General features: G+C 34.6%; 1 protein-coding gene across 2 annotated transcripts in view; it reads right to left on the reverse strand.

Moving 5' to 3' along the window:
- The window catches only part of NCAM2 (neural cell adhesion molecule 2), a 503501-nt gene that overhangs the window by 81039 nt on the left and 408571 nt on the right, over window positions 1-13891 (reverse strand). For both annotated transcript variants that reach the window (XM_041735239.1, XM_041735240.1), the window contains exon 12: window positions 1146-1319. In XM_041735239.1, coding sequence (XP_041591173.1) covers window positions 1146-1319 — 174 coding nt within the window. The remainder of the gene's footprint in view (window positions 1-1145; window positions 1320-13891) is intronic.

Here is a 13891-nt window from a genome sequence, read left to right on the forward strand (position 1 = left end):
TAGTTTCTTCCCCTAGAGTAAGAACTCACTTGCTCATTCCTTTGGGACATTGTCTTCTCTCCTAAACCACACAGCATTTGCACAAAGAATATTACTTACGCAAAGCCTCTCATCATTAAAATAAATGATAAGAGCTGATGTGTTTGGGGAGCATTATTTGAAGCATGTGGTAAATGACTTGTGACATATTGATTAATATTTCTGGCACTTCTATCAAAAACATATAGTTGATCCCAGTAAAAACAGAACAAGTAGGTGCCAGCATAGGTGAAACTGGAATGACTAGGACAATTCTTCACAGGAGGGCTCATACTTTTTTCATAGGACAGCTCATGGCTTTTACAGCTCCCTTACACCATACATGTTAGGGTCCAGCCAGGGCCCCAGGCCAGGGCCAGCATAGAAGGTGCACTATGGAACCATCATTTCCTCACTATTTTCCTTACTATCCTTTTCAGCTATTCAATGTAGTTCTACATCCCAGCCAATAGAGTCCACTTCTCATAGTTTATTATGATTTTATACTTTAGTTTCTTCTTTTAGTGGGAAAACAAATCACATTTTTACAACATGATGAAATTCTATACAAGTGAAAAGAAGTGCTGTAAATTGTTTTAACTTCCCAGAATTAGCTTATTCTCCAAAATGCCATAATTGGTAATAAAAACCTGAGTTTCAAAACACAATTTTGAAATAAAGTTTAGTAGACAGATGAGTTTTTATAGATGGCTTCATAAATACATACAATAAGACATCCACATTTTATAGTATGACTTTTACACCTACTTTTGGAAGATATCTTACTAATAAATGAAAACCAAAGATATTTCAGAATATTGAATCATCAAATCTGACATGTCAGGAGTTGTTTTTCACCACCACAATTCTAAATACTAACTTTTCTTCCATAAAATTGAACTTTGGTGATTTTGTTAAACTCTCCCATCTTTATTAAAGACGAAAACTTTCCAACTCCTATTAAAGTCATTCTCAAGAAGAGTAGGGGGCAGTAAGAAATGTCTTCTCAGCCCTACTTTATTAAAAAAAAAAAAAGGTACATGTTGAAGGAAAATAAAAACCCAATCACACAAGAACATTGGAGATCAGCTTGAATTAACCAACATACTTTGAAATCACTGACTCACTTTGAACTCCATGGGAGCGTACTATTTTCCAGGTTTCTGATGCCACTTCTTTGACATCCACTTGATAGTGATGAATAGGCACACCTCCATGGGAGTCCGGCTTGTTGAAAGAAACCTTGGCTGTGGTCTGTGACAGCTCTATAATCTTCACTCCATAGGGACTGGATGGCACATCTATGAAAAAGTGAAAACAAAGGAAATATAAGCCAGGATAATGGATGGCTTAATATGGATGGCCATTATTAAGACTTAATGGTATTCTGCTAATTAGGAATAAAGGAAAATTGCTTCCCATGTTGCTTAATATATTTGAATTAGAAGGCTTGCATAAACTGCTGAATGATGTCTTCAAATGGCAAAGAAGTATACATTAATCAATCTTTTTAACTACAGCAAATAAAGAGTAAAATATTCATTACAAAATTCCATTGATTTTGGCAATAATTTTACTGCTGCCTTTTCTATATAATATGAGGATTTCATTTGCATTCAAGGAAAACAAGCTCTTATGTGTATGTATGTATGCATGTGTGTGTATTTAAGTATGTGTGACAGAAAGATAGAGAGGAAAGGAGAATGCAGGTACAGTTAAAATACAAGAAGAACAAAGACTTTATTGAATCATTAGCATAAGTAACTTTTGTGAAGATGTGAGATTTCTTTTTGTTCATTAAAATTCTATTAATAATTTTGGGGAAAGTGTTTAGAGTAAATGTCATTATGAACTAAATAAAGCTGCACATGACCTGTTTTAGTTTCACTTATATATTATTTACTAGAATAAAGCTTTATTTGGAATATTTAAATTGTAACCCCTATATTTTAAAAACAGCTATAAAATCTGTCTTGTGTGTGTTTTTGTATCAATCCATTACTCACATTATTTCAAGCTCAATAATGTATCCTGCATGAAACTTTATTTTCCAGTATACAAAACTTTATAAACAACTATAAAAAATGGTAAAGAGGCAAGAGGAGAAAATAGAGAAAAAAGTCTATGAGGAAATCAATGAAACATCTATTCTAGAAACATGAAGAATTAGAGGCAGTTAAACATTGAAGGGATATCTATCTCTCAATTTCTCTTCCTCTACCCCTTTTTAAAGAAGTAATCTCTACACTGAACATGGGGCTTGAACTCATGACCTTGAGATCAAGAGTCACACATTCTAGTAACTGAGTCAGCCAGGTGCACCCCTCTTTCTTTCTTTTCAATACCACATTTGAAATAATCATAAAGTTGGAAATTTATATATAATTTACATAAAATATATATACATATGTTATAAAAACATGTAAGTAAGGGGCACCTGGGTGGCGCAATTGGTTAAGCATAAGACTCATGGTTTCAGCTCAGGTCATGATCTCAGGGTTGTGAGAATGAGCCCAGCTCAGCGCAGAGTCTGCTTAAGACTTCCTCTCCCTCTGCCCCTCATCCCCACTCTCTCTCAAATAAATAAATAAATCTTTAAAATATATATGTATATATAAAAATATATCTCTGAAATTAATTTTAAAAAAAGAGAAAAAAAACTTGATTAAAAATAATGCAGTAAATGCAAATTCCTGTTCTGATACAATCAAACATTCCTATAAAAATCTGTAATGGCTGTCAAAAGTCAAGTGTGCCTTATTTGCTAGAGTTGAAAGAGAGCACTGCAGATCACATAAAAGTACGCCTTATAAATGGTACTGGGCAAGAGCCAGAAAGACAGGCTTATGGCCTTTTGGATAAGAATATTGTAGAGAAATGTAACAGTGTACATTTTAGCTTTAATTAGTAACTGTAAATTATTTGGATATCCTATTAAGTGTATTATGGAAAAATTCAAGGTTTGGAAATTAATGTGCAGAATACTGACGCATCCCAAAGTCATGTTGTTACTAAAATCTTATCTGGAAATAAAAATTTTAAGTTACCTTAAAAAAATCTATGAAAGCTGCCATACATAAACATTATTATATCCTCATGTTTCTTTAATTCTTAGATTATGACTATAGGTTTTTTTAATCTGTAGGTCTGATCTAAAATTTGTAGGGGGAAAAAAAACATACATCCACACTCTGATTGCTCTTAATAAGATGCCAATTCTTCACCTCATGCCCATGACTCTCTAATGTCAGTCAGGTCTAAATTGGACATCATAGCAATTATAATCTTCAATTTAAGGTTACATTTAAAAAAGGAAAGGTACTAAGTACGGGGGAGGGGGGAGCGGTTCGTGGAGGGAGACATATGATACCTCTTGGGCTCCACCTTTGACCACACATTCAGAATGGACATGGTTCTTGGTTCTTACTCTGACCACAGAGGTATGCAACATTAGCTGAGCTGTGCCTGTGACATAATATAATTACAGAAAAAAAGAGTCTTTTTTTTTTCTTAGCACAAAGATACTATTACCAAAACCTGAGCAGTGCATATTTTTTTCTAGCCAGATAGTCTATTTTCAGATGGGCTGACTCTTACCCTGGTTTTTCATTTGTATTTATTTTTTGTTGATCTCTTCTTTCTGTTACCTGACTAAAAGGAAAAAACAAAAACAAAAACATGCTTATGACTTGCAGCTCTAGTAACTTCCTAAATATTTTTTCTTTTACATTTTGATTTTGTATGTTCAACCACTTCCTGACTACCAAAATATTCCATACTTATGTGCATATATATATATATATATATATATATGCCATTGAGAAAAATAACTGGACTATACTCAACCCCTGGGAAATAGATGATGAATTAAACATTTCATTTTAACAGAATCTATGGATCCAAAGACTGGCCTTGCTACTTTTTTCAATAGCAATCTTGGGCAAATCCCTTGTCTTTTCACCAGTATTTTTCTTTCTAAAATGGAGATTAGAATTAAAAATAGTATACAAAGGTACAGAACATATTCAGGTCTTAGATGCCTAAAACCAATATCTCTAATTCTTCCCTCCACTCTCTCAATTGTTTTACAGTCATGTTCATCCTTGAGTCTATCTCTTATATACATCACAATAAGTCACAAAATTATTTTCATCATTCCCACATCATAATTCTTGTGTTCTACTCTTCCTTCCTGTTTCCACTGTTAAGCCCAAGGCCTATTAGTTAAGCCCAATGCCATTAGTGGCTCTTGGTTTCCTTTCCTATTGGACATCCCACCAAATTTCAATGCATATGGCATGTAAATGTAAAATCAATCTTTCTAAAGCACCACTCTAATTATGTCACTTCCCTGAGCAAGGTATTCAGAAGCTTCCTCCTCTTTATAATATCAAGTTTAGACTTTTCAGTCTGGCTTCCAATACCCTGAATTATAGACCTCACTGGATCTATGCAAACAGAGGATTGTATTGTTGAAGACTATCCAATACAGTCCTATGTTTCCAATGGGGCTTGTGGGTATTGAATTCCATAAACAAAACTCCCATCATTGTTAGCCTATTTTTCTAAACTACTTCCTAGCACCTTCCATCTCAATAATTAATGAATGCCACCCATCACTAAATGAATAGAACAACTGTACAAACATGTGTTTCTTTCTTTATTCTTTCTTTTCACCTCTACTAAAACCAGCATAGAGCTAGATGAAGAGCCTGTAACTATATATCATCAGAATCTATGGATCCAAAGATTGGCCTTGCTACTTTTTTCAATGGCAATCTTGGGCAAATCCTTTGTCTTTTCACCCATTTCTTTCTAAAATGGAGATTAGAATAATACCCATTGCTAAGATTACTATAAGGATCAAGTAATGCAGTACACAAAACAGAACCTGAGATAGACTAAGTAAATGTTAATCATTGCCATTTTGTTATCTCTCTTTGATAGCCACACCCTTTCTATTGTATTATTATGTATCCACAGCCATTGTCAATATTTTGGTTACATGGAAGGTAAGAGACAGAACATTGAGGTTCAGCTTAGAGACATGGACATTATATGATAGCAAAGAAGGCCATAATGTAGGAGCAGGACAGAAACAATCTTTAGCAGATTGTTGTAGGAGTTGCTGTATGACCCTGGGCAAATTAAATGCATTGACTATTTAGTTTCCTCCTACACAAAAGGTAACAATGTGAACACTATAAGTTGCTGTTGTAAGGATAAGTTGATGGACATAAACCACTGGAAATTCACAAATCCTATTTTCACTTATCCTTTCTTTAAAAAGGCTGTCAGTGTATAAATAATGTTGATAAACATTTTGATATTTATATATATGCTTAAAGCCACAGCTATAATGTAACAAATATAATAAACATTTTGATATGCATACCTATGCCTTTAGCCAAAGTATAAAAGTGAAACTTCTAAAAAGTATGCTTTGGTTATTATTTTATCTTGTGAAAGGTACAAACACAATGGAAAAAGTTGCTTCTCTGACTTTAATTCTGATAAAATAAAATAATGGAATTAAAAAAGAGCAACGAGGGGATCCCTGGGTGGCTCAGTGGTTGGCGCCTGTCTTTGGCTCAGGGCGTGATCCTGGAGTCCCGGGATCGAGTCCCACATCGGGCTCCCTGCATGGAGCCCGCTTCTCCCTCTGCCTGTGTCTCTGCCTCTCTCTCTCTCTATGTCTATCATGAATGAATAAATAAAATCTTTAAAAATAAATAAATAAAAAAGAGCAACTAGTAAGTGAAGTGGAAGTACTTGTTACATGGAGTCTTATTTAAAACAACAAAAAAAGAGTACGACCATCAGATATATACATAGATGTGTGAAAACAGATTCAAAGTAATACATAAAATATCATATTCTTCTTTCTAACAACAATAACAAAAGAATCCCAAAGTAAAGATACATTCTAAAATGCAAAATTCTGAAAATATATGTCCAAAGATACTCATGCGGAGGGGAAGGTCGTGAGCTCATGAATATAATGTGAGTGCATAGGAAATCACGGATGAGTAAATGTTTTAGAAACATTTTTAAAATGAGATGAATCATGGAATTACAAAATAATATTTCTTCAGGATTCAGGATAAGCTGAGATATGTTGAAATGACAGCAACAACAAAGATTAGCTGTGTGTGTGCATGTGTGTGTTTGCATATATATGTGTTTAAACTGTTCAAACTATTCAAACTATTCCTCAACTGCATCCACAATTCTCCCCAAATATAAAAAGACCTTAATATCAAGAGGGAAAATAGAAGTCATCAAGTAAGCTCACTCAAATTGTATCCAATGGCTTCTGAATGAACCTGTAATGGAAGGCTGCCTTCCTCTTTTTTTGAAGGGCAAACACTCCATCTTTGAGTGTAATTTCTTTAAAGTGTCTGTTCTCCAGGACACTGCATCGCTAGATGCTCTTCTCTTCCCTCTTCTGCTCATTTGTATTTTTACTTCTTTTTGCATCTTGCTACCATGAACTATAAATCTCTCTCACACGACAAACTGTCTTCACCCTACTTTCTTCTCAGGCCATAAACTCTTCTTTTGCTTCTCTGTCATGCTGTTCCAACAGGCTATCTCTGATTTCTGCACTGGCATCTTTACGTTACTTTGGCAATTTGGTTTCCTGAAATGCTGGGGTGCCAGTGACAAAGGTATGGCTGAGAGTCACTGACTCAGCTCTTCCCCCCAGATGAGGATGTGGTATTGCTAAACTTAGATCAGTTGGAAGAGTTCAGTATTTGTCAAACTTCTCTTAAGTGGAAGTACTCAATTGAATATTTGTCCAGAATGGTGCTTCAAATCTAGGTAATAGAAGTACCTTAGACATTTTCTGTTGACACATCACATCCATTTCTATCATCTAAGCTACTCCTCTTTATCATAAGAAATGGAAGACTAAAATTTTCATTTCCCAGACTCACTTGCTGGTATGGTTTGAAGTGCCACAAAAGCTCAGGATGAGATGCACAAGTAAGTGGTTTAGAATACTGAAGAGGAATGAACACTACTTCCACTTTTCGATGGAGGTGCATCTGAACAAGAGGACCTAACAATGTGAATGAAGACAGAAGCTGTACTCCCTACTCCAAGTCTATTCACACAGTTTCTGGTGCAGGGTGGCTGTGAAGTCAGCAGGGGAAAGCTTGGCAGTAGGACTTCCTGACCTCAGGTTGGTTAATAGTTGAAGACTTGACCTCTGAGCTGTACTTTGCTAGATTGTGACCTTGAAGCTGGAAGGTGATTCTCTTATCTTCCCCTTTCTCTGTCTCTCCAATGATTTTATAACCACCCAACTCTCAATATGGAGTTCTTTTCTGCTTGGTTTGTTTCTCAGTCTCCAATGTGATGAAAGACTCACATATTAAGGGAATTGTCACATAAAGTATTGACCCTCTGAATTTAGCAAGACCATGGAATATGCAGTATCAGTATTAATTGCATGCCTGTGGGGGACTATGCTGAGATGGGTTCCATTGGCCTCTGCTCTGAGTGGCCACTTTATTTCCAATAAGATTTTGTATATATTTTTCCTATTTAAATTGTAAGCTTAATCTAACATAAGAGTAAATTTGCAACACATCCGAAACCTTATAAATTTCACAACCTATCCGTTTTTCTCCAATTGCAAATCCAAAGCATTAGTCTACCAATCTTTTCACAGCATTTGATCACTCATGTTTAAATTTTTCTTTGTACAAGTGATTATATTAACTGTGAATAATTGTTTTTCATTTTATTTATTCCTATCCTGCTAAGTCCAATAATTAAACTGAAGTAACCCAGGGATCTCTCTTTAATTACATCATTTTTACCTCTAATATTGTCCATTGAAGTGCTCACTTACTCTTGAGATACCAGTGGAAATTATTACCTTCTATAATAGTCAAGTGTGAACCCTTCTCACAAGTCACTGAGTCCTATGTCCCCTATTAATTGGACAATTCAACTATGATCAATCAGCAAATTAAATAGAATATACTAAATCCTTTATACCTTCAATAATTCATCTAAACAAAAAAAAAATTCATCTAAACTTACTACAAGCTAGGCAGTTTTCTATGTCTGGGGTAAAACTGAGACAGCAATCATTACTCTTATGGTGGTTATATCATAACTACATAGAAGAAATTATATATACAAATTATTTATTGTAAATATTGTGGTCAAAAATTAAGCAAGCAAGGGAGATGGTTGGGAGTATAGGGATGAGAATTGGGAGTTTGGAGTTTTAAAAACAAAATAAGATGAAATCAGAGAGGGAGCCAAAGCGTAAGAGACTCTCAACTATAGGAAATAAACAGAGTTGCTAGAGAGGAAAGGGGTGGGGAGATGTGTGATGGGTGTTAAGGAGGACATGTGATGTGTGATGTGTGATGAGCACTTGCTGTTATATGCAACTGATGAATCACTAAACTCTGCCTCTGAAACTAATAATACACTATACGTTAATTAACTGAATTTAAATAAAAGTTAAAAAATTTAAAAAAATTAAATTGAGTGGACAAGAGTATCTTTGCTACAAAAGGTAATATTTAACCAAGGACCTAAAGGAGAAAAAAATTCAACTCGAAATGCTAGGAAGAGAAAATAGTAAGTACAAAAATTACATATGCCTTGGAGTTTTAAAGAAGGGGGTGATATGTGCGTAGGAGCATAACTAAGATGGGAGAAAGGAGACAAAGGTCAGAGAAGCCAATGAAGACAGTGTAGGAAGAAACATTATGAAGCTTTTTTTTTTTTTTTTTTAATGAAGCCTTTATAATCATGATGACTTTATCACTGGACAAAATGGTAAGCCACCAAAATGCTCTGAGCAGAGGAGAATTATGATTTTTGTTTGTTTGTTTTAGTTTTTAAAGAACTCCTCTTTATTTATTTATTTTTTAAATTTAACCTATACTCTAGGGTGACATAGGCCAAAGCAGGAAGACCAGTTTAGGAATTTATGCAACTATCTATATTAAAAGCAAAAGTAAAGCAACCAACCAAACAAATAAAAACAACCAGAATGCAGAATTTAACATGAAAGCAATGAGGCTCTTGAAATATTTTGCCAGTATAATCAACAAGACTTGTCAAAGGGTTGGGCCTGAGTAAGTAAGTAGATTCAAGGATAACTGTGTGTTTCTTGGCCCAAACAAGTGGAAAGAGACAGTTGCCATTTACTGAGATGGAAAGAATGACAAAAGAAGATATGTAGGGGTGAATATAGGGGATTGGCTTTGGATATCTGGATATCTTAACATTTGCATTGCCTACAGAACACCTAAGTAGAGAGGGAATTAAGCAGTTGGATATAAAAATATAGCATTCAGGGAAAAGATCCAAGCTGAAGATGTATATTAGAGTTACAGGTGGAATACAAGGGGTATTTAAATCCATACAAATGGTGGTATTCTGTATTTGATTGTATATTGACTGTACTGATGCCAATATCATGGTTATAATACTGTACTACAATTTTGCAAGATGTTACCATTGGCAGAAACTGGGTACAGGGTACCTGGATCTCTGTATTATATCTTGCAATTATATGTGAATCTACAACTACCTCAAAATTTTAAAAAAATTAAAAGCAAAAAAATCCACATGAACTTAATGTATCAAGGATGAAAGTTTATATAAAAACAAAGAGATCCAAAAATGGAGTCCTATTGAATTTTAAGAGGTCAGAGAGATTTATAACAACTAGCAAAAAATATCAAGTAGGGCCCAATGAGGAAGAAGGAAAACCAGAAAAGCATGGTGACATGCTAGCTAAATTGGGGGCTGGAGAGATTATTCAAGGAGAAAGAAATGATCAACTGGGTAATATTCTGCTATTAGATCAAGAAGTATGAGGATTGAAAAATGGGCCACTGATTGAGCATGAGCAGCTCAATGGATACCTTAATAATAGGTTTTATAGAGCAGTAGAGGTAAAAACCTGACTGGAAGATGTGTGCCAGAATAAGAGGAAAGTAATTAGGTACAGAAAATATAATCAATTCTTTTGTGAAGTTTATTTATTAAGGAAGAGTAAGACGCAGAGAAATTATGTAGTGGCCAGAAGAATTTATAAGGTCAGGATGATTTTTTTAAAGATAAGAATTATTTTTCATTACAGAAATAAAAAGCTTACTTTTTTCCCCACACTGATACCCTCCAGAACAAAAGAAAAGCAATCCATCTGCCTGTTATACACACACACACACATACATACATACATAAATATATATATATATATATATATATATATATATATACATATAAAATTTATATATATGTTTATATATACGCATTCTTTTTCTATCATCTCCCTTTCTGGAACAAAGGACATTACTTTGAGACGTTTGAGTTTACACTTAGAAATTTTAGGATATTTAGAGAGACATGGAAATTGGCAATTGCCACATACCGGTATCTAGGCCATGTTGAGATCAATGTCTACAATGCTACCAACATAAAAGGATCATGCTGCTTTATAACTAAAAACTCCAAACTTCCCTTGCTATAAACATGATGCAGGAGAATGCAAACATGCTAAAAGTTTCTAAGGACATGCATAATCTGACCATCTCGCTACTTTCCTGTTTGTGTCACCACCACTGATCCCCTCACATAATATGGCCTCCTGTCTCTCATTACTGTACAATCCACGCCATTCCACAGCATGGTACCTTTGATTCTTGCCATTTCTCCCTTTCTTTTCAATGGATCTGTTTCTAGTGTCTTTCAGACTTAACTCAGAAATTGATACCTGTTTGAAACCTTCCTCAAGAATTCTAAACAGAATTCCATTTTGCATTCCTAAATATTTCACCTACATTTCTATCATCACCCTTTTATTTTGTACTCTTACTTCAATGTAAAGAGTGGGGGCCATATATTACTCATCTTCTGATTCTCAAGATCTAACACAGTACCTGGCACTTATTAGAAACTCATTATACAGGTTTTGAGTGAGTGAACTAAGAAATGATTAAAAATTGATGCAAGCATGGGCTCCTTAAAAATAATATCTAGCTATTCTAATTTCCTTTTTCAGAGGAGCAGGGGAATTACAAAATTAAGTTGATTAAGCCATAAATAATTTCTGACGACACACAAAAATTTGCCTCATAGTTTTAGAAAAAAAAGCAAGATGTAGATTTTTCCAGGCTAGATAATAAAACTGATCATGTAAAAGAAACCTGACTTTATATTCAGCTGAAGAAAGTGTGTTTCTAAATGAACCAACTTGAATCTGCTTTCAAGCTTTATATATAATAAGGGTCCAGAAAAAATATGATTCAGATACAAGGACAAGTAGACTGACTATAATTCCATAAATACAAAATTCTGTTCAATTGATTCAAGTTAGCATATAAGCAGGTTTCTATTCTCAAAAATGACTTGATAGACTTCTCAATGACTTAGGTGAAAATAGAGATGACCACACTTGATATTTTTGAATTAAGTCAATCCTGGAAAGAGGGCTAAAACATTGAATTTGACAGGGTCTCAGTAGGCTAAAAAGGTGAGCCCAAATGGACAAGATGAGATTTAATAGGGTTAAGTACAGGGTCCTGAGGTTAAAATAAAAATCAGTTGTGAAGTACAGCATAGGAGAACTCACTTAAGAGCAGTTTGTGTGAAAAAGATGTAGGACCAAAAGGAAAAACGTGGCAAAATCAAATGAAATTTTGTATCCTTTAATAGAAAAGTAATGACCTCCATATAAGTGAGGTCACTGTCACATTATCCAGTTTTACTATGCATTGGTCTACAGTGTCTAGATCTATGTATTTTTTTTCTAGATCTATGTGTTATATCTAAGGAGATATTTAACAAACTGACTTTTACCCAAAGTAATCAATATGAACTACAACTTGGCCATAATAGTAGCTAGCTAATACTTATTGAGTACATGCCCTGTGCTGGTGCTTTGAATTCATTTTTTCACTTAACCTTCACACAATTCTGATCAGGTGGATCTTGGAATGGCTTCTGTGGAGCACAGAAACCCCCTTCAGGACAGAAGCACCCATTCCCCAATGTGTGTGATATGTTGCCTAACAGCTTACAGTAGAGTCCTTCCCCTAAAAGTGCACAGGAAAAGGTGACTTTATCAGAAAAGCACATCAACTAATGAAGCAAATGGGAACTCATAAAATTAAGATTTAATATGAAAAAGTTTACAGTTAAGAGTTAAAGATGAAATGAATTAAGAATATTAAAATTATTAATGGAATCGTTTGATAATGTTCAAAAGTTCGATTAGGGATGCCTGGGTGGCTCAGTAGTTAAGCAACTGCCTTCAGCTCAAGGAGTGATCCGAGAGTCCCAGGATCAAGTCCGATGTTGGGCTTCCCTGCATGGAGCCTGCTCCTCCCTCTGCTTGTGTCTCTGCTTCTCTCTCTTTGTGTCTCTCATGAATAAATAAATAAAATATTTTTTAAAAAAGAAGTCTTTAAAAAGGGGGTGCCTGGGTGGCTTAGTGGTTGAGCATCTGCCTATGGCTCGGGTTGTGATCCCAGGGTCCTGGGATCAAGTCCCACATTGGGCTCTGAGTGGGGAGCCTGCGTTTCTCTCTGCCTATGTCTCTGCTATTCCCTCTGTGTCTCTCATGAATAAATAAAAAAATAAATCCTAAAAAAATCCACCTCTGTTTCTCTCTTCATTTTTTTAAGATCGATTTATTTATTTATTTATTTATTTATGAATGATAGACACACAGAGAGAGAGAGAGAGAGAGAGAGAGAGAGAGAGAGGCAGAGACACAGGCAGAGGGAGAAGCAGGCTCCATGCCGGGAGCCCGACTCGGGACTCGATCCTGGGACCCCAGGATTACGCCCTGGGCCAAAGGCAGGTGCCAAACCACTGAGCCACCCAGGGATCCCCTCCCTCTCTTCATCTAATTGCATTTGTATCTGATATTTTAGTAAAAAGTTAATATAACAAAATTGTTATCAAACACATATGGGAAATACTTGTTATTTCCCATTAATTGTAGTTTTCCAAAGACAGGATATAAATCAAAGAGAACTGAAAAATCCTTGCTCCTAAATATGAAGCCAGAGCCTGATAGGTAGATCTCGTTCAAGGTTTTTCTGATTTAATCTAAGCACAGCTAAATAAATTTTATTTAAAAAAATCATTTGACAAATGGATATAAGTTCCTTGATATTAATTGTGAGACTGTAAAAACAAAAATTAAATTAAAATTAGTACTTGGCCCATTAAGATCACATGTAGGAAACATGACCAGAAAAAAAACAAAAAAGAACGCTATTTTCTCACTGGCACTTTAATCATTGGAGACCTTGGACTAGCCAGTATTTTATCCTACTTACTATTTAAATCATCATCAGAATAGGTAAAATAATAATCATAATTATTATTATAATTGTGTTTTTATATATTTTCCCTAATTTCTGAATGTATCTTTCTTCTGTAAAATATGTATAAATAGTATCTCATGTACTTCCATGAGGTACTTTGAGAATTGTATCGATGACTACTCAAGATTCAACTTAGTTAATCACTCCTATGCATCTTCTTGCTAGAACTTTATCAAGCTGTTCTTTCCCAGCAAAGATAAAGGAAAATGAAGTTGGCAGCACATGGGTAAAATATCCAGCACATGAATATAAGTGGTGTCTATATGCCAATTTCGATACCCTATTATTCCATACACTTCCATATCCTACTAAGTCTATGCCTTGATTGTTAAGAACAGTATTATCATCATATCTATTAAGATATTTTTGAAAAGTGTCTAAATTTTATTTAGAATAAAATCTATTTTAGAATAAAATTATATATTTTAGAATAAAAAATTATACCTCCATATTTGAAACACCACGTGTCTGTGAATCAATGAATTATTTAA

This window comes from Vulpes lagopus, chromosome 20 (genome assembly GCF_018345385.1).
Source record: "Vulpes lagopus strain Blue_001 chromosome 20, ASM1834538v1, whole genome shotgun sequence".
Lineage (NCBI taxonomy): Eukaryota > Metazoa > Chordata > Mammalia > Carnivora > Canidae > Vulpes > Vulpes lagopus.